This window comes from Meles meles, chromosome 8 (genome assembly GCF_922984935.1).
Source record: "Meles meles chromosome 8, mMelMel3.1 paternal haplotype, whole genome shotgun sequence".
Lineage (NCBI taxonomy): Eukaryota > Metazoa > Chordata > Mammalia > Carnivora > Mustelidae > Meles > Meles meles.
In genome coordinates, this window is record NC_060073.1 from 6977094 (window position 1) to 6997039 (window position 19946).

Consider the following 19946-nt stretch of genomic DNA (forward strand, 5'->3'; position numbering starts at 1 on the left):
GCCTCCGGCCTCCGGAGCGGTGCTGCGAGAAGTCGGAGAGCCGGAGCCCAAGCGTGGAGGACTGCGGCGTTCCCCCAGCTCAGGGCTTTTCGCTGACCTCGGGGGCCGGGCCCAGCAGCTGCTGCCGCTCTCCTAGCATGTATACACGAGCATTTGGTTGGGGAAACGTGCATACCTTTCCTAGGATTTCAGGACCCGCGACCCCAAGACGGGTGCGACCCCGACCTCATTCACAGCCTCTCTTTACAGATGAGGAAAACTGAGGCTGAAGGTTGCCACTTGCCGAGCCCCCCCACCTGGGGCCGGAGCCAGGGCTCTTTGCTCTTCGCCATTCAGCATTCATGTGTCCAATCTTGGCTAAACCTTCCTGCCAAAGCCTCTGCACAGCAGAGACCCATGACTAAGACACACCAGCCCCGGCTGGGGGAGTGGGCTCTCCTGGTCCCCTGGTTTTGGTGGTTGGGAAGTTGAGTCCTGATGGACAAGTAGAAGTTAACTAGGCAATGAATTGCTAGAGAGGGTGTCCCGGGGGAACACAGCTTATGCAAAGGGCCGGAGGCTGGGAGAAGACATGGCAATGAGGGGAACAGCAGGTGTTCCTTGTAACTAGATGACCGGGAATAAGGGGGCCTGGAAGAAGAAAGAAGCTCTGGAGAGGTACATGGGTCGACCTGTGTATCCCACAGTCCCCAGAATCACCTTCAACCTATCATAAACCTATCACTCCTACTGCCTTTGATTGTTCACAAAATAGGCACCGACCACCTCCTTGTATCTGCAGAGACTGGGCTGGCCTGAGCCTAAGATGGTGAGGACCCATGGCCACACCCCCCTCTGAAGGAGGGGCTCACTCATGATTCCTATAATTAGGAAGAATTAATGCCAAGCCCTATCTAGTCCAGGGGTTAGAGTGGGCATAAATCAGACAAAGGGAGGTGTGAGAGGATAGGGGAGATGCCAGGTTGGGGAACTGCGTTGGCACAGTGGAGAAACTAAAATATGCACAATGTAACTTGAGCAGAGAGAGAGAGAGAGAGTAATAGCAGGACTAGGTAAACCATAGGAGTTTCCATTTTATTCTACTAGAGGTAGAAGGCTGTCAGGTTTGTGCAGATGAAGGAGGCTGCAAGAGAGTGGGTTGGAGGGGGCAAGAGAGGAAGCAGGGGGTGCAGATAAACGACCAGAGAGAGGGGTGCCTGGGTGGCTCAGCGGGTTAAGCCTCTGCCTTCAGCTCCGGTCATGATCTCAGGGTCCTGGGATCGAGCCCCGCATCGGCTCTCTGCTCAGCAGGGAGCCCGCTTCCCCCCTCTCTCTCTGCCTACTTGTGATCTCTGTCAAATAAATAAATAAAATCTTGAAAAGAAAAATACTGACCGTGTTGGCAAGGATGTGGAGGAGCTGAAACTCTGAAATGCTGCCAGTGGGCATTCAGAATGACATCACCACTCTGGAAACTAGTTTGACAGTTTCTTCAAAATATGTTTCTTAAACATATATTTAGCAATAAATAAAAGTGACCTATCGAGCTTCAGAAAGATGGTAGAAAATCTCAAATGCCTGTTATCCACTAGAAGAAGCCAGAAAAGAGCTGTATAGTATGTGATTCCAACTACACAACATTCTGTAAAAGGCAAAATTAGAGTAAATAAGGGACCAGTGGTTGCCAGGGGTTTGCGGGAGGAGGGGAGGGATGAATAGGCCATTTTTAGGGCAGTAAAAGTTCTGTATATTATAATGGTAGATACATGACGTTACGCACTTGTCAAAACCCATAGAATGTACAAAATTAAGAGTAAATCCTAACAAACTATTACCTCTCTCTCACTCCCTGCCTCTTTTCAATGAAGAAATAAACTCTTTTAAAAAACGGTCTTAAGAAAAGGAAACAGTTCAACATAAACCTACCATATAGGACCCATTATTCCTCTCCTAGGCATTTACCCAAGAGAGATAAAAGCTTATGTCCACACCAAGATTTGTGTGTGAATAGTCATAGATTATTTTTTTTTTTTCCTTTTGGTGGTCAAAAGATCGTGGATCCTTCTTCGTGGCTGGGCATTCCACCGCACCACTGCTGACGTCATCCGTGGTCATGAGGTTGGCAGCCATCAACCCCGCTGCCCACAGACTGAGCAAGCCCCATGATTTCTGTAATGGCTCCCGAGTATTCTAGTTAAAGATCGGTGGGGTATCTGTCCAGCAATGTCGATGGATAGATAGTGTCCAAAAGAGATGTTTCCACTGGGTGTAATTCTTTCCTGCTCTGTCTTTTGGTGGTTCCTTGAGGGTTTTGATGATCAGGGCAGAGGCAAAAAGTACCACCCCAACCAATGAACAAAGGAATATCATAGCCTGAGTTATTATATGTAACTCACTAAATTAAATAAAACTGATTGTACACACACACACACACACACACACACACACAAAGAATAAAGAAAAAGGCGCCACCCCCACTTAGTCCTGTCCGTATCCTCAGTCCCTTGTAACCACCAGTTGCTTTTGGCAATGTCATCTCCAGTCTTCTGGGGGGACAGACCCCAAGGGCCAATCTGGGGGGCCAGCGCCGATGGGGCCCTGACCTCCCCGCCAGTGCAGCTCAGGTATACAATTCCGATTGCCTTGGGGTCAAACCCAGGCAGCAGGGTGGAGGCAGATAGTGCCAGATGAAGCCAGATTCGGGACGAGCCAGGAAGTCGCACCAGGCCCCCCTAAGAGCAGAGAGCAGAAAGCTATTCATAGCGATTTTAGTCAAACAGGCCAAACTAGAACCGATCAAATCTTCATCTGTGCATTGCGAATACAACTAAAGGTGGTACACATACACAGTAGAACACGACCCAGCTATAAAAAGGACCCGATGAATCTCGGAATAATTATAACAAGTGTAAGAAGCCAGACAAGAGTACCTATTATATACCTCCACTTCTATGAGAAGTCTAGGAAAAGGATGCCAATCTAGTGAGAGAAAGCAGATCAGTGGGTTAAAGCCTCTGCCTTTGGCTCAGGTCATGGTCCCAGGGTCCTGGGATCGAGCCCCGCATTGGGCTCTCTGCTCAGCGGGGAACATGCTTCCTCCTCTCTCTCTCTCTCTCTCTCTGCCTGCCTCTCTGCCTACTTGTGATCTCTGTCAAATAAATAAAATCTTAAAAAAAAAAAAAAAGAATAGCCAGGAAACTTCTGAAAACAAAGGGAAATCAATGGAGACTAACCCGACCAGATACTAGAGCACAATAAATCCATAATAATTAGATGTAATCATTAAAGAAGGGTACTGACACATGTAGGTCATTGGAAGTTAGAAAAATCTAGAAGTAGGGGGCACCTGGGTGGCTCAGGCACTTAAGCATCCAACTCTTGGTTTCAGCTCGTCTTGATCTCAGGGTCATGAGTTCAAGCCCCAGGATGGGCTCCACACTGGGAGTGGAGCCTTCTTTAAAAGAAAAAGGAAAAAGAAAAATCTAGAAGTAGATCCAAATGCACACAGGAATTTAGTTTTTAATAAAAATAGCATTTCAAGTCTGTTGAGAAAAGATGGGTTTAAATGAAAGGCAATAGGAAAATGGGAAGGAATTTTGCATATGATATATTCCAGATGAACTCAAGATCTGGATGTAAAAAATGAAAATAAAAATGTGGCCAAGGGGTGCTTGGGTGGCTCAGTGGGTTAGAGCCTCTGCCTTTGGCTCAGGTCATGATCTCAGGGTCCTGGGATCGAGCTCCTCATGGGCCTCTCTGCTCAGTGGGGAGCCTGCTTCCTCCCCTCTCTCTCTCTCTGTCTGCTTTTCCCCCAACTTGAAATCTGTCTGTCAAATAAATAAATTTTTTTTAAAGATTTTATTTATTTATTTGACAAAGATCACAAGTAGGCAGAGAAGCAGGCAGAGAGAGGAGGAAGCTGGCTGCTGAGCAGAGAGCCCAATTCGGCGCTCGATCCCAGGATCCTGGGATTGTGACCTGAGCCGAAGGCAGAGGCTTTAACCCACTGAGCCACCCAGGCGCCCCATAAATAAAATATATTTTTTAAATGCAGCTAAGAGCTAAGGGAAAAGATTCTTTAGTCATCTCAGTGTGGAAAAGGTCTTTTTAACTATGACACAAAATCCAGAAGCCACAAAAAAAACCAAAAAACCCAACCCTTATTTTACTACATTAAAAAACCTGCCCAGCAAAGTCAGCAAGAAATTGAATACTTACAACCGACATTCTGAAGGGCTATTTTTCCCGCAAGCCCTTGTATGTCAATCAGAAACAAAAAATGGGAGAAACAGACAAAGAATAGGGCTGTTCAGAGAGAAGACAAACAGCTCTTAATCGTATGAACTTGAACTCACTCAAAAGAAATGTAAATTGGAACCTCACCAAGAGACCATCTTTCACTTAGCAATTTGGCAAAGATTAAAAAAAAAATCTGGTACATCGGGGTGCCTGGGTAGGTCAGTCGGTTAAGCATCTGCCTTCGGCTCAGGTCATGATGTCAGGGTCCTGGGATCGAGCCCCGCATCGGGCTCTCTGCTCAGTGCAGAGCCTGCTTCTCCCTCTCCCTGTCTGCTGTTCTGCCTACTTGAATTCCATCTCTGTGTCAAATAAATAAAACCTTAAAAAAAACCCTGGTATGTCACCGATTGGTGAATGTTCTGGAAAACAGCCTTTATATGCACTGCTGGAGGTGGCGCTCGGTATGTGCATGGCCTCTACAAAGGGCCATTTGGCAAAAATTGTAAAAATGACTATTTTGGTGTGGCCTTGGGGCAATTCTTCTAAGAATTCCTACTACAGGTATCTTTTCACATTTGAATAATGATGTCCTTACAAAGTCTTGGTGACTCTCTGTAGGACGATCTGGAATAGCAGAATTCTGGAAGCAACTTAAATGTCTACGGATAAGGAACAAACAACATTTTGGTATGCCTGTGAGGAGGAATACTATACAGCCGTCAAAAGGAATGTATGGATAAGGAACCATCTTCAAACCTGGGGTGCCCACAACCCCTTCCTCAGGTTTGATCATTTGGTAGAAGACTCACAGAACTCAGGAAAGTACTTTAGTTAGGAGTTTTATTTTAAAAGACTCTGAAGCAGCCAAATAAAAGATGTGCCTAGGACAAGGGATGGCAGGGAAGGACACAGAACTTCTGTGCCCTCTCTAGGCAGTCCGCCGTCCCAGCACCTCTGTGTCCACCCATCCAGAACTGCTCCGATTTCCAGACCCCCCTCTCCTCCCTGCAGGAGGTGGGGAAGCTGAAAATTCCTGCTCCTGATTTGTTTTTCTGGGACAAGGAGGGGTCCCACATGGAGTCACTTCATTATCATGAACTCAGGTGTGGTTCAAAGGGGCTCAACGTGAGTAACACAATTCACTCCTGTGACTCAGAACATTGTAAGGATTTTAGTAACTCTGGACCAGGAACTGGGGACAAAGACCAAATCCATACATTTTTTTCTTTTATCATACCACATTTGGTTAGGTCTGCTTATACTCTTTCTCTGGAAGGGGAACCGGGGATAGGAGGTAACTCTTAGTTCAAAATTTAAAACATACACGTGAATTTATTACCTCTCTGAAAAACAAATGAAAAGGACTTTGTAGCCCTTGTGTTGGCTTTTAATGCCTGCAATCTCCCAGCTTTCTCATTTCCATGCTTCCTGGGAGCCACTCGGTGTGCAGGGAAATGGTGTACAGATCAGATCCCCTTGTCTGACCCTGGTGGATTTCACCAGCTTTAGACAGGCCGCTCCCCAAACACACCCTCCCCTCCAGACTTTCCCCAGGCGGCCATCCGCTCTACTGGTGACACCCAGGGCTTGCCTCTGAGCTCCATGCTTGAGACACTTCTAAACACTTCTAGGATTACTGTGCTCAACCCTCACAACAGGGGTACCTGGGTGGCCCAGTCGGTTAAACGTCTGCCTTCAGCTTAGGTCATGATCCCAGGATCCTGGGATGGAACCCCACATGGGGCTCCTCGCTCCGTGGGAAGCCTGTTTCTCCCTCTCCCTCTGCCTACCACTCTGCCTACTTGTGCTCTCTCTCTTTCTGACAAATAAAATCTTTAAAAAAAGAATACCTCTTGTCATTCAACCTCACCGACACCATGCGCAGGTGATGTTATAGAAGGGAAAGGGACGCTGGGGTGACTGGTCGTCACTGGAAAAGGGAATTGTTATCAGAGCCTGTACTCATGAGTCTCTACCACTGCGCTTAAAGTTGGCAGACCCCCTTCTCCTCCCACTCCCTCTCCACCCCTGCCCTGGGTCAAGGAGCCAGGCCAGGGCCTAAGCACAGTCGGTGTCCTATGGACACGAGTTTATTAGGGGGGACAGGGTCAGAGTGGGTACATCTGGGAGGAGGCGACAGGGTAGCTCGGGTAGCCTGGGTAGCTCGGCCAGCCTGACGTCAATAGGACAGAAGACTGGGGTGGGGGAGCCTATAGCTAGTGGGCCTCGGGTCAGCGGGCGAGCAAGTGGGCTACTCTTCACCCTTCAAGTGTCAGTGCCCAGGGCACGGTGGAGGCTTCGGGAGGACTGGGGAGAAAGGACGAAGAGGCTCAGAAAAGAAACTTACCACACGCACACAGCTGGGAGGTGGCAGGGCTGGGACAGGGGCCCAAGCCTGTTGGACCCCAGGTCCTGGGTCCCTTCTTCCCATTTTATCAGGCCCCACACCTGCCTCCTAGGCTCCCAAGCCCAGCCCCAGCTGCTGTCCCCAACTCACTGTGGAGAGTGTAGGTGCCTGGCTCCAGCTGTAGTTGGGGGGGCGGGATGATGAGGAAGCCCCCCGCCAAGGGGTCTTCAGCCACTGAGAGACAAGCTTGGAGGGGAGGGCAACGCCACTCCGGGTTTGGGGATGGGCACTTGGATAAGACAGGCACGGGGTGGGGCTGGTTGCGGTACTGGCTGTGGGAAGGGGGCGGGCCATGGGGGGAACAGGGAGGTGGCGAGGGGCTGGGGGGCCCAGGCAGGAGGACCTGGGCCCTTGGACCCCTCTGAGCCCCACCGTGCTGGGGGTGCCGCTCTCGAGTCCAGGCCCAGTGGGACGGCTCCTTGGCCATGACCTGGCGTGAGTAGAGTATAGTAAATGGGGGGTGGGAGGTCCAGCCCTGTGGCCCCCCCCAACCCCAGAACGATGGCGGGGCCTCACCTCCTCACAGCACTCGCGGCTCACCATAGCCCGGAAGCCCATCCGGGCCCACAGCTTATCCCTTTGGTGCAGGAAATCCGCCACCTGGAGATGCCAGTGTTTTCCCAGGGCCCACAGAAAAATCACACATTTGGGGTCCTCCACATCCTCCTCCATGTCATTGGCGAGAAACCTGGCGGGCAGCGAGCCGAGGCCATGAGCAGGTGCCCCCACCCCCCAGCATCTCAGAACCCCCAGCTAGCGTCTCCCCCGCCTGCCCTGGCCACTCACAGAGCCAGGAACAGGTTGCTGTGGGTGTACTCGCTGAGCTTCAGCTTGGCGCGCCGGAAGTAGACCAGCACCATGGCCAGAAGATACTGCAGACCCAGAAAGGGGGAGAGGTTACAGGGAGGCCCAGGGGGGTGCGGGGGGAGGGGGGCCTCTACTCCCGCGGGGTCACCTCACCTTATCTGAAATCTGGAAACAGGGATCTTTGGAAAGGAATTCCTGGAGGAAACTGTGCTCTGCGGTAGAGAAGAGAGACGGTGGACTGGGGTTACCATCGGCCCCCACGAGACAAGAGCGGCTTCAGGGCTCCATAGCCCAAGCCTTGGCTGAACCCATATTCTGCCAGGACCCCTCCCTTCCCCTTGCCACACTGGGGTCACCTGCGAAGGGAAGGGACAGAGATTTCAGAGGCGAGCGTGGGCAAGTGAGATCCCACCTCTCACCCGGATATCAGTGCCGGGCCCTACAGACCCTTCCATGCCGGCCCCCAAGTGAACTCACCCAGCAGGTTGAGAAAGGCCTGGAGCTCCTGGTGCGGGCGCTGATGGACAGATGCACTCCCCCCACCTGGACCGCTCCAGCCCCCCAGCTTCACCTGGGTGGCAACCTCGGGCGAAGTGGCCAAGTCTTGAGTGTCGCTCATCTCACAGCGGGTGGGAGCCGGTGCCGCGGGGCAGGACGGCCTGCAGAGAAAGCAGCCTCCGGATTTAGCACCTAGCCTCCGCGCCCCCCACAAATCCAGGGGGTTGATGAGGCTGGCCTGACAGAGGACCTCCGGGAGGTGGGGAGATGAGCGTGGAGACTCGGGGTGGGGGGGCGGGGCGGGGCCGGGAGCAGACAGAAACCGGCCTCTGTGTGGGGTGAGGAGGCCCGAAAAGCCCAGAGTCCCTGGGGCCCACAGCAGCAGCAGCACACACCCGCCCCCACTCCATCCCGGCACCCCAGGCCCGGCCAGGGAGGAAGCCGAGCAGCAACAGGGCCCCTGTGGAGGGCTTCCTAAGTGCCTGGAGCTGTGCTAAATTCTTTAAGGGCATTATCTCGGTAGGTGGGTCTAGGTCAATGCCCATCGCGCAAACATGGAAGTGAGGAGCGGAAGTCTCAAGGCCACTTAAATGTGGGGCCTGCCTGACCCTCAAAGCCCAGGAGTTTAATTGCTCCTCTGGCCCCCCCAACTCCCCCCTCACCCCACACCGAAGCAGCATACTTGGAAGGACCACTGACCCCCTTCTTCACGGAGAGGAAACTGAGGCCCGGAGGGGGGATGTGATTAGACCAATACCTTCATTTAGAGTCATTTGAGGTGGGGTCCCCTCAAAATTTCCACGCTACGGGGAGAGACGCCAACTCCGGGGCTCAGAAGTTGCCGCGCACCACCCTGTGGCCAATCTGGGGACCCCCACCTAGGCTCCCACAAGCAGCCCACCCTTCTCCAAACAGCCTTACCTGAGCTAGGGGATTACCTACAGCATGACTCCAGCCCCCCACTTCGGCATTTATATACCCCTGGCGCTGCTCCGCCCCCGCAGCCCTCCACCAATCAGACCCCTTCCTGGGGAGGGGGTGGGGCTTTGGGCCATCACCACGCACCTCTGCCTGGAGTGAGCTTGGTCTCCACGTTCGCCTCCCAGCTGTGGCCCCCAGGTAAGAGCTTCTCCAAGGGTTCATCACCTGCAAGAGGGGTAAAGGCAGGATGGCAGGACCCCAGGACCGGAATGGCGACACGGCCCCCTCCCCACCTCTTCATAAAGGTGGAGCCAAGGGGCGGGCCGGAAACAGGGCCTGGGCACCATTCGCTGATTGTGCCTTGGTGGGGCTGGGTTGCTGGCCGGGGCTGTGTTTGGTTCAAATCCAGGAACCTCAAAACCTAGGAGCCAGAGAGGAGAGCGTCTTCGCATGAGAATTCCCAGAGTCCACATCCCCCTTCCAAGATCCTTGAGCGGCAGGGGAAGCCGAGGGAGTCGCTCCAAGGTAGGAGAAGAGGCCTTTGCTGAAGACCAGCAAGCCCCTCCCACCCCACCCCACCCCGCCCCGCCCCGCCCCCAGCCCAGTGCACACCTTAAGCCTTTCCGCCCTCACTGGGTCATTTACTCTCTATAATCCTATGAGACAGTCAGCACCTTTATTACTTTCCACATTTGACAGGTGATACTTTTTCCCCCATTTTTTTTATTGTGGTCAAATACACATCACGTACAACTTAGTATCTTAGCCATTTTTGAGTAGATTTAAGTACATTCATACCGTTTTGCAAACATGACCATCATCCATCTCCAGGACGTTTCATCTTGCAAAAGTGGGTGTCTACACCTATTAAACAATCCCTCCCCTTCCCCTCCCCCAGTGCAGGGTAACCACCATGCTGCTTTCTGTGTCTATGAATTCAGCTCCTCTAAGGGGCCTCCTACAAGGGGAATCACACAGGAGTTGTCTTTTTCATCTGCACCCTGGCATATGTCAAGATTTCCTTCCTTTTTAAGGCTGAGTAGTATTCTGTTCCGCGGATAGACCACAGTTTGCTTATCCGTTCATTCACCGATGGGCACATCGGCTGTTTCCCCCATCCTGGCTCTGGTGAATAAGGCAGCCATGAGCACAAGTGTACAAATATCTCGAGACCTGGCTGTTCATCCTTCGAGGTATACACTGAGAAGGGTCAGGTGGTAATCCTATATTTAATTCTTCCAGGAAGCATCAAACTGTTTTCCACAGGCACGGCACCATTTTGCAGTCGCGCAAACGGAGGCCCAGGGTTCTAACTTCGCACTGTGGCCAACATTGCTGTTTTCTGTTTTGTTGATCGTAGCCACCCTAATGAGTGAGAGATGCCAACGGATGACTTTTAAAATACGTATTTACGGTCACTGGGAGGCTCAGTCGGTTGAGCATGTGCCTTCTGCTCAGGTCATGATCTCGGGGTCCTGGGACCGAGTCCCCACATCTGGCTCCCTGCTCCGTGGGGAGCCTGCTTCTCCCTCTGACTCTCCCTCTCCGATCTCTCTTGCTCTCATTCTCTCTCAAATAAATTAATCTTTAAATAAAATAAAATAAAATATGTATTCAATAAAAATGGAGGCCAGAAAGAAGTTGAATCATTTATGCTCCAAATCCCACCAGTGGCAACAACATAAGTGGGCTCAAGTCACATGACCAACAAGTCTGCCGCTGTGAGGTTGGTTTTGTGGTTCTCACTGACATTTTTCAAGATGCGAAACTGAGCCTCGGGGCCTCAACCTGCCGACGTTTGAGTGAAGGAGGGAAGAAATGTGGTGGGGCCCGGTGTGGAGGCCAGGTCCGCGGACCTCAGTTGCCATAGTGCCACTGTTCACTGTTGGACACTCAGCAGCCATCTCCGCTTTGCTCCCAGTGTCAGGATTTGACCCTGGCCGCCAGTGTGAATTTTCATTCCTAGGGACTCTCCCTCCTGTTGTGCGTCCCTTCGTCTCTGTCGGTTTCTGAATCCCTTAATCTCTTGATCTCTGTGTCTCTCAATTTCTCTGCGTTTCTGGGTATCTGGGTATTTTGGGGTCTCTTGGTGTCTCTGGATCTCTCCAGGTGTCTCTGGATCTCTCTCAGTGTCTGGGTCTCTATATGCATCTCTGGATGTCTTGGTCACTCTGGATCTCTGGCCATCTGTCAGTTTCTGCGTGCCTTAGAATCTCTGGGTTTCTGAGTCTCTGTGAGTATCTCTGAATCTCTCCTTTCTTTGTCCCTCTGGTCTGAATCCTCTCCTTGGGGCCACCTCCCATGCTCCCTGAGGCTGCTGAGTCTCTCCCCAACTACTGGGTCCCATCAGGCCGCCCTGCTTGGGTGTGTGTGTTGGAGGAGGGGTGCCATGTCTGTGTTTCCCCTTGTGTATTTGATGTTGGCCTCCCCAGAAAGGAAGCTGTGACCCCCACAGTCTCCATAGCAAGTCCCCTAAACATGTCACTAACGAGCCTATAATTGAATCAGTTTCCATGTTCGTCACGACCACCCACGATGTGGATATGGTTAGTAGCCTCGCTTTACAAATCAGAAGGACAACAACTAAACCCCAGAGTTTGGATGGTCCCTGGGAGGTTACGTAACTCACGGCTGGCCACACAGCTAGTGAGGGGAGGGCCACATTTCAACCTGGCCGTCTGGCCTAGGCCCCACGCTGAAGCTTAAGCCATGGAGCCTGGCTGTCTGGTCTAGCGCTGTTTCCAGACAGAGCCTGACACAGAGAAGGTGTTCAGAACGAATGAACGAACAAATGAATGAATGAACGAATCCTGATATCTTGATAAGGGTAAGCCCTAGTCTAGTATGACTGGTGTCCTTAGAAGGGAAGAGCCCCGGGGCCAGACGCATAGAGGAGAACACCAGGTGAAGACAGACTCCTGGGGAGGAGGGGAAGGGGGCCCTGAATAGCTCCACTGATGGAACATCTGACCCTGGGGTTTGGCTCAGGTCATGATCTCATCAAGGTCATGATCTCATCAAGGTCATGATCTCATCAAGGTCACAAGATTGAGCCCTGCCGGGGCTCCAGGCTCAGTGGGGAGTCTGATGGGGATTCTCTCTCTCCGTCTGCCCCTCCTGTGGTGCTCACCCCCCCTCCCCTCTTCTCTCTGTCTCAGATAAGATCCCCAGACCGAAGACAGCCCTGTAACAGCAGAGGCAGACGCGGGAACGTGGTGACTGCCATCCAGGGAACACCAAAGTTTGCTTACACCCACCAGAGAGACATGGAGTCACTAACACCTTGATTCTGGGCTTCTGGCCTCCAACTCGGAGATCGTATCCTTTTCCCTGAAGCACTCCGGCTCGTGGTGCTTTGCTACGTGGCAGCCCTGGGACATGCGTACATTTTGCATCCGTGCATCTTCTCTGGTCTAGTGCTCCTTGGGGTCTGTTGCCTGTTTGTTAATTGGATTGTTTATTTTCTTACCGTCAAGTCTGGAGCGTTCTTTACCTATGCTCAGTGCACGCTTTTGTCAGATAAGTGATTTGTAAATATTTTCTCCCAAACTATAGCTCGCCGTTTTGCTCTTACTGTTGTCTTTCACGGAGCACGGCTTTCATTTTGATGATGTTCTGTGACCGATTGTTGTTAATAAACTGTGGGATTTCAAAGGTAGGGGTTCTCCCATTCAAGGGCCTCAAGGAGCCCCAGAGAGAGACAAAAACAAGAGAGGAGAGAGGTAGCCAAGGATAGATCACTCTAGAAGAAAAAGCCAGAGTCTCGGGGCTGGGGATGCCCAGACTGGGTGTGTAGGAGGCCTGGGGGGGGATGGGGACAGGAGCCGGGGGTGGGGGGGACCAGAGGATGGAGGAGCTGGAGATGAACCCCGAGTGGGCATGTTCAGAGGGTCACCATGGAACACGATCGAGGAGGCAGAGGGCAGCCAAACTTCCAGGCCTGGTTCTGGACGCCCTTCCTCAGCGCATGCTCCCCGATTTGCTACCTGAATTACCTTTTCTATTCCAACTGGCTGTAGATCTTTCCAGAGGCCGCAGAGGCTCTTCCCAGCCCTGACACTCCCCGACGTCCACACTTACACCTCTCGCTGCCTCTCAGCCCTCTCTGCTTGTTTTCTCTGGGCACCTCACTATCTGCCCCCCGGGAACCGGTTCCTTCCTCCATTTCCCTGTCTTGCCAGCAGTTGTTCAAAAGCAACATAGTAACAACAAAATTAGTGGGCGTTTCTCAGTACATTTTTTATTGCCATATGTCAACCACATAGAAAAGTACACAGAACGGAAATGAGTCCGTGATGAATTTTCAGAACCCACCTGTGTAGCCGGGGGCCCCCACGTGCCCTGTCCAGTCTCTACCCACCCCCCCCACCCCCCGCTCCCCAAAGGCCAGTCACTGTTCTGGACTCTAACCTCATCAGTTAGTTTTGCCTGTTTTTAACCTTATGGAAATAGAAGCGCACAGTAGGTTTGTTCTGGGGTGAGATTTTGCCATGCCACTGCTTCCTTCCCCTTGCTGGGCGGTGTCCTCTTGGGTGAGAATTTGGAAGTATTTTTACTTTCTTTCGCACCCCTGACATCCAGTTCATCACTACATCTTGTGGATTCTCGCTCAAAAATTGCTCCCTAGGGGCACCTGGGTGGCTCAGTGGGTTAAGCCTCTGCCTTCGGCTCAGGTCATGATCTCAGGGTCCTGGGATCGAGCCCCGCATCGGGCTCTCTGCTCAGTGAGGAGCCTGTTTCTCCCTCTCTCTCTGCCTGCCTCTCTGCCTACTTGTGACCTCTCTCTCTCTGTCAAATAAATAAATAAAATATTTAAAAAAAAAATTGCTCCCTAGTTCATGCCCACCTCCCTGGCCATCACCTCCTGATGACCCCCGTGGTCTGCTGAGCATTCTCTGCCTTCTTGTGCTCTTGGCCCTCCCTAGAGCTGCAGTGATCTTTGAAAATTAGTCCTTTCAGGGGTGCCTGGATGGCTCAATCGGTTAAGCATCTGCCTTAGCTCTGGTCATGATCTCAGGGTCCTGGGATCTAGCCCCGCATCAGACTCCCTGCTCAGCAGGGAGTTGGTAAAAACTTAAAAATAAAAATAAAATTAAAATAGTCCTTTTAATAAAATACAACCTCCTTAACCATAGTACTTAAGATATGATCACTGTCTGCAATCATCTTGTTTCCTTCTCCCACTAGGTCAATGCCTTCAGATCAGGGATCTGGTCAGCTTTGTCTGTCCCCAAGCTTCCAGCCCTGACTCAGAGCCTACTGTGTAGCCTTCTGCTCGCATTCCCGGGATGAACTGATGGCTTACCAGGCCCTGCACCCTCTGGTCTTGCTCCTCTAACCATGGCCCTGGCCCTGCCCCTCCCCCACCCTCCAGCCAGACCAGCTTCTTTAGTTCTTCTCTGAACTCTGGCCCCCACTCCTTGCCCCAGGGCCTTTATGCATGCTAGTCCCTCCCAATAAGACAGGTGTCCTTCCTCTGGGACAATTCTACTCCCTACCCCCTTTTATACTTCCGGGTGGTTTGCTTCAGTTCATGGAATTTGAGCATAAATGGTTTGTGCCGTATCTGAGCAGAAGCTGTCAGAGCCCCAAGATGGTTCTACCCTTTCTCTTTTCCTGTGGCACTGGGCAGCCTCTCTAGCCTGGAGTCTGGAATAAAGAAGGCATGGGATGGATCCTGAGCCAAGCTGTAAAGGGCATGGATTGTGAGCAAGAGATAAACTTTTGTTTTTGAAAGCCACTGAGATTTAGGAATTGCTTATTATCGTATCAGATCTCTATTTGCTGCTGTGACAAATTGCCAGAAATAGAACAAATCTACTATCTTTTATATGAATCTATTCTGTTGCAGGTTCTGGAGATTCCATGTGGACCTGGCCTGCATTCCTTGATTCATGGCCTCACCCTCCGTCTTCACAGAGAGCAGCCCCACGTCTTCAAATCTCGAACTCAGACCCCACTTCCACTTTTAAGGACCCTGATGATGACATTGAGCTCACCTGGGTAATCCACGATAATCTCTCCATCTCCAGATCCCAGACTTAATGGCATCTCCAGAGTACCTTTTGCTATCTGAGGTCAGATTCCCGGTTTCCAGGAACTGGGAGGCGGACACCTTTGAGAGGCCGCTATTCTACCCACTACATTTATCACAGCATAATTTATGCTATGCTGCCAAATTTGCTGTTTATAAAATCGTATATTAGCACTGCATGCTATCTATAAAAATACACATGAAATACAAGGATATGGGGGCGCTGGGTGGCTCAGTCGATTGGGTGGCTGACTCTTGATTTTGGCTCAGGTTTTGATCTCAGGGTCATGAGATTGAACCCCGTGTCAGGCTCCTTGCCAGACATGGAGCCTACTTGGGATTCTCTCTCTCCATCTGTCCCGCCCCACATTGCTCGTGCTCTTTCAAAAGAAAAAAAAAAAAAAAGAAGAGGGATATAAAGAATTTGGAAGTACAAGGATAGAGAAAAAAATTAGGCAAATACTAAAAGGTGAAATAGCTACATTAGTATAGCTATTAACAAATTCCAGGTTAAAAGCATTACCAGGCAGAAAGGGCGCGTCCATAATGATTTCTAAAATATATAGCAATTTAGAATTTATTTATTCTTAAAAATAAAGTCCATAGGGCACCTGGGTGGCTCAGTCGGTTAAGTGTCTACCTTCAGCTCAGGTCATGATCTTGGAGGGCCGGGATCAAGTCCTGCAATGGGCTCCCTGATCAGCAAGAGTCTGCTCCTCCTTCTGCTCCTCCTGCTGCTTGTCCTCTCTCTCTCTAATAAATAAATAAAATCTTTTAAAAAGAAGTAAAGCCCATAAGCAATAAAGATAAGTAAATATATATGTATGTAAATATATATGTGTGTCTATACACACACACACACACACACACACATATATATGTAGAACCACAAGGAAAAATAAATAGCAATAAAGCAATAAAAATAGGTAAGCTTAGGGCACCTGGGTGGCTCAGTGGGTTAAGCCTCTGCCTTCAGCTCAGGTCACGATCTCAGGGTCCTGGGATGGAGACCCACATCAGGCTCTCTACTCAGCGGGGAGACTGCTTCCCTTCCTCTCTCTCTGCCTGCCTCTCTGCCTACTTGTGATTTCTGTCAAATAAATAAAATCTTTAAAAAAATAGGTAAACTTGTATATATATATATATATGGATAAAACCACAAGGAAAAACAGACAAATCATAATTGTATTGCATTACTGGGTATTTACCCCAAAGATACAGATGTAGTGAAAAGAAGGGCCATTTGTACCCCAGTGTTCATAGCAGCAATGGCCACGGTCGCCAAACTGTGGAAAGAACCAAGATGCCCTTCAACGGACGAATGGATAAGGAAGATGTGATCCATATACACGATGGAGTATTATGCCTCCATCAGAAAGGATGAATACCCAACTTTTGTAGCAACATGGACGGGACTGGAAGAGATTATGCTGAGCGAAATAAGTCAAGCAGAGAGAGTCAAGTATCACATGGTTTCACTTACTTGTGGAGCATAACTAATAACATGGAGGACAAGGGGAGATGGAGAAAAGGGAGTTGAGGGAAATTGGAAGAGAAGGTGAACCATGAGAGACTATGGACTCTGAAAAACAATCTGAGGGTCTAGAAGGGGCGGGGGGTGGGAGGTTGGGGGAACAAGGTGGTGGGTAATAGGGAGGGCACATGTTGCATGGAGCACTGGGTATGGTGCAAAAACAACACTGTTATGCTGAAAGGAAATTAAAAAAAAAAAGAATTAAAAAAATCATAATTGTAGATTTGATGTCACATAAAAAAAGAAAAAAAAAGATTTGACAGCCCGTGCAGGCAAAAAAATTACCAAAGGCATAAAAGATAAGAAGAAATAATGAATTTGACCTAGTGGACAATATAGAACATTGCACTAAATGCAGAAAAACATACCCAGAACAGTTTCCAATAAATTGATTAAATTCTCGACTGCAACGCAACTGAACCAATTTCAAGCGAGAGGCATCCTTGAGCAGTTGAGTGGCGAAGGAGGTTAAAAAAAGGGGGAAAACTTAGGGTCTTACAAGACAAAAGAGAAACCAAACTATTGGAGGCCACAATCCCTCTCCCCACCCAACAAACAAATGAAAATCCACTAGACCGTAGACTTTGCTCTATTGAGATGAGCATGCTATTGAACTAGGAATCTTGTAAAACCTCCAATACCACAAAAATGAAAAAGAGGATTATTAACAGATCTGTATGGAGCTATTATTAAAAACCAAAAAAAAAAAAAAAAAGGTGGGGGTGGCTGGGTGGCTCAGTGAGTTAAAACCTCTGCCTTCGGCTCAGGTCATGGTCGTCCTGGGATCAAGCCCCACATCGGGCTCTCTGCTCGGCGGGGAGCCTGCTTCTTCCTCTCTGCCTGCCTCTCTGCCTACTTTTGATCTCTCTCTGTCAAATAAATAAATAAAAATCTTAAAAAAAAAAAAAAGAAGAAGAAAAGAAAAGGGCAGTAGAGCACAGGTATAATAAGTAAGAAACGACAAGAGGAAAACCATGGACCAAGAAATATGTTTCCACCTTAAGATTCATTTCCAAAATCTCAGAGTGAGGAGTGCAGTAGACTCTCTCCCCAACGACACAACCATTTAACTGGGAAAAAATAATGTTGACAACTCAGCTATTCAGTGTCTGGACATTATCCTACAGGCATATCCAACAAACGTAGAAGAATTCATTCAGGAAAATCTCAGTAAGAACAGTGAGAGCTTGTGGCATTTGGGCCATAACACACTCCTTCCTCTACCCATCCCCTCCCACTTCTGTCTTCCGAAAGCTGTCCTCTGGCGCTGTGCAGCCGAGAAAACAGGGGGCCCCCTCTCCCATTCCAATCCCTATTTCCCGGTATCGAGTGAGTATTGTCACTCCAGGAGGGACAAACGCTCGATGGTGTCACCCCGTTGTCACGGGGAGCTCTCTCGGGTCCAGGAAGGTGCAGCAAAAAAGAACAGAGCATCTTCTCCCCACACACAACCCACACTTGCAGGGAAGAAGCTCGACTCCAAGCATGACAGGCCTAAAATACTGGATCCCCAAGCTTCACACCCCAGCTGTCTCCTAGGGCAGGTGTTGCGTGCCAGGAGGAAAAGTCCAGAAGACTTCAGGTTACTGTCCCTCTCGCCCCGCCAGCTTACAGAGCAGAGGTCTCACTGGTGATAATGGCTGCTCTCCCCACCCCTAGATCCCACAGGGTAAGACAGGGGTTCCGGCCCCGGGTGGAAAGGCAGGCCATAAGGAGGAAGAGCCCTATGGTTCTGCCAGAAGGAACTGATTTTACCTGGCACAATGCCAGTCTGTGGCTTGTCTTCTCATTCCCAGTTCCTAGGTAATAAAAACTGAGGTTTCCATCTTGGGCCTTTCTCGCTTTTTCTCTCTTGGACCAGTTAATCCTGAGGGAAAGTGTTTCCATCTGCGGCCTTTCTCACTTCCTCTCTCTTGGACCTGTTACTCTGAGGGAAGCCGTGCTGTGAGCAGTCCCACCCAGAGGCCCACGCAGCAAGGAACCTTGGTCTCCAGCTGGGACGGAGCTGAGGCCTGCCCACAGCGCCGCGTGAGGGAGCTTAGAAGGGGACTCTGTTAAGCTTCGGCCTCCTTGGAGCCTTGAGTTGACCGCAGCCTTGCTTAACTCATTAAGTTAACTCATTAAGATGAGCTCATGAGACACCGCGAGCCAGAGCCCTCAATGAGGCCGCACCCAGATTCCAGGCGCCCACAGAAGGTGCTAGAACACAGGAGATAGATAGCTATCACCACAATATATCGCTAGACAGAGGACCAGTCCCAGCAGACATTAAAACAAGTATAAAGCCTCTGCAAGTAACACAATGTGGTAGGGGTACAGGAAGACAAACCAGCAGAATAGAAGAGAAAACCTAACTGCCGTACGGTGGAAATCTGGTGTGGGACAGGAGGCACAGGCAGGATCTCAAATCCACCAGAGAAAAGGTGGCCTTTATAATAAATGGTGCGGGACCACCACTAGCCATCTGGACAAAGAAGAAAAAAAGACCCATTCCTTACATTGTAGCTGAGAATACACATCGGGTATATCAGGAATCGAAATGTCAAATATAAAACCATAGAAATACTGGAAGAAAATATGAGTGAATTCCTTATTCCTGTCTGAGTAGAGACAGCCTTTCTAACTCTGGTTCAAAATCCAGAGACAATAAAAGAGAAGATTAATAAATTCGACCACCTCATGTGAAGAAAAGATTTTTGCCCGGCGAAAACAACATGGAGAAGCTGTGACGGCCATCTTAGGACCCTGAGAGAACAGGTCAGGGGACAAAAATCAACACACTGAGAATGTCAGGGGAGAAAGATAAGAAAATCCTGGATCTCTGATGACATCATTGAACCACTTAATTACAAGAGGCATTTACCACCTACTCAAACTTCTCGTTATATGAAATAATAAATGTCCTTTATTTTAAAGCCTTCAGAAGAGGAGCCTTTGGCTTGCGGTTGAAATGATCTCATGCTAATCCTTGATCCCCATAAAACATCCCAGCAAAAGAAACATTGTATACAAACTAGAAAACAAAAGCTTCTGAACAAAGGAAGACACCGGACAAATTAAGAGAAAACTTTTCAACCCCTGTCCTCAATATAGAAAGAACTATTACAAATTGTGAGGCAAAAGACTAAAACCCAGATTTTTTAAAATGGGGAAGAGATCAAAAGAGAAAATTCACCGAATAAAAGACATAAAAATCATTTCCAAATGTATGAAAAAATGTCCAAACTCAAATCAAATTAAATCAACACCAAATCACCTACCAGATTGGTAAAAAGTAAATAATACGACAACATATTTTGTTGGCAAGGCTGGTGTGAAACAGACCTTCCCATGTTGCCAGTGGAAATGGGAACTGTGTGACCCTTCTGTAGGGAAATTTGGCACGTCTAACAAAGCTATGTGTGTCTTACTTTGTGGCCCAGTAATGCCACTTCCAGGAATTTCCCCTGATGATACACCTCCAACAATATGAAGAAATATATGCACAAGGTTATTTACTGAAGCATTGTTTGTCATTGCAAATAAGT

General features: G+C 49.6%; 1 protein-coding gene across 1 annotated transcript; it reads right to left on the minus strand.

The window, feature by feature from the left end:
* Nucleotides 1-6326: 6326 nt before the first annotated feature.
* SPDYC (speedy/RINGO cell cycle regulator family member C) lies at nucleotides 6327-9058 on the minus strand. Its single transcript, XM_046015761.1, has 7 exons — nucleotides 8996-9058; nucleotides 7910-8091; nucleotides 7586-7644; nucleotides 7412-7497; nucleotides 7142-7313; nucleotides 6716-7055; nucleotides 6327-6391 (listed from the first exon to the last, which is right to left on the minus strand). The coding sequence occupies exons 2-7, from the start codon at nucleotides 8049-8051 to the stop codon at nucleotides 6327-6329; spliced, it is 864 nt and encodes a 287-aa protein (XP_045871717.1). The 5' UTR covers nucleotides 8052-8091; nucleotides 8996-9058.
* Between the last annotated feature and the right edge of the window lie 10888 nt (nucleotides 9059-19946).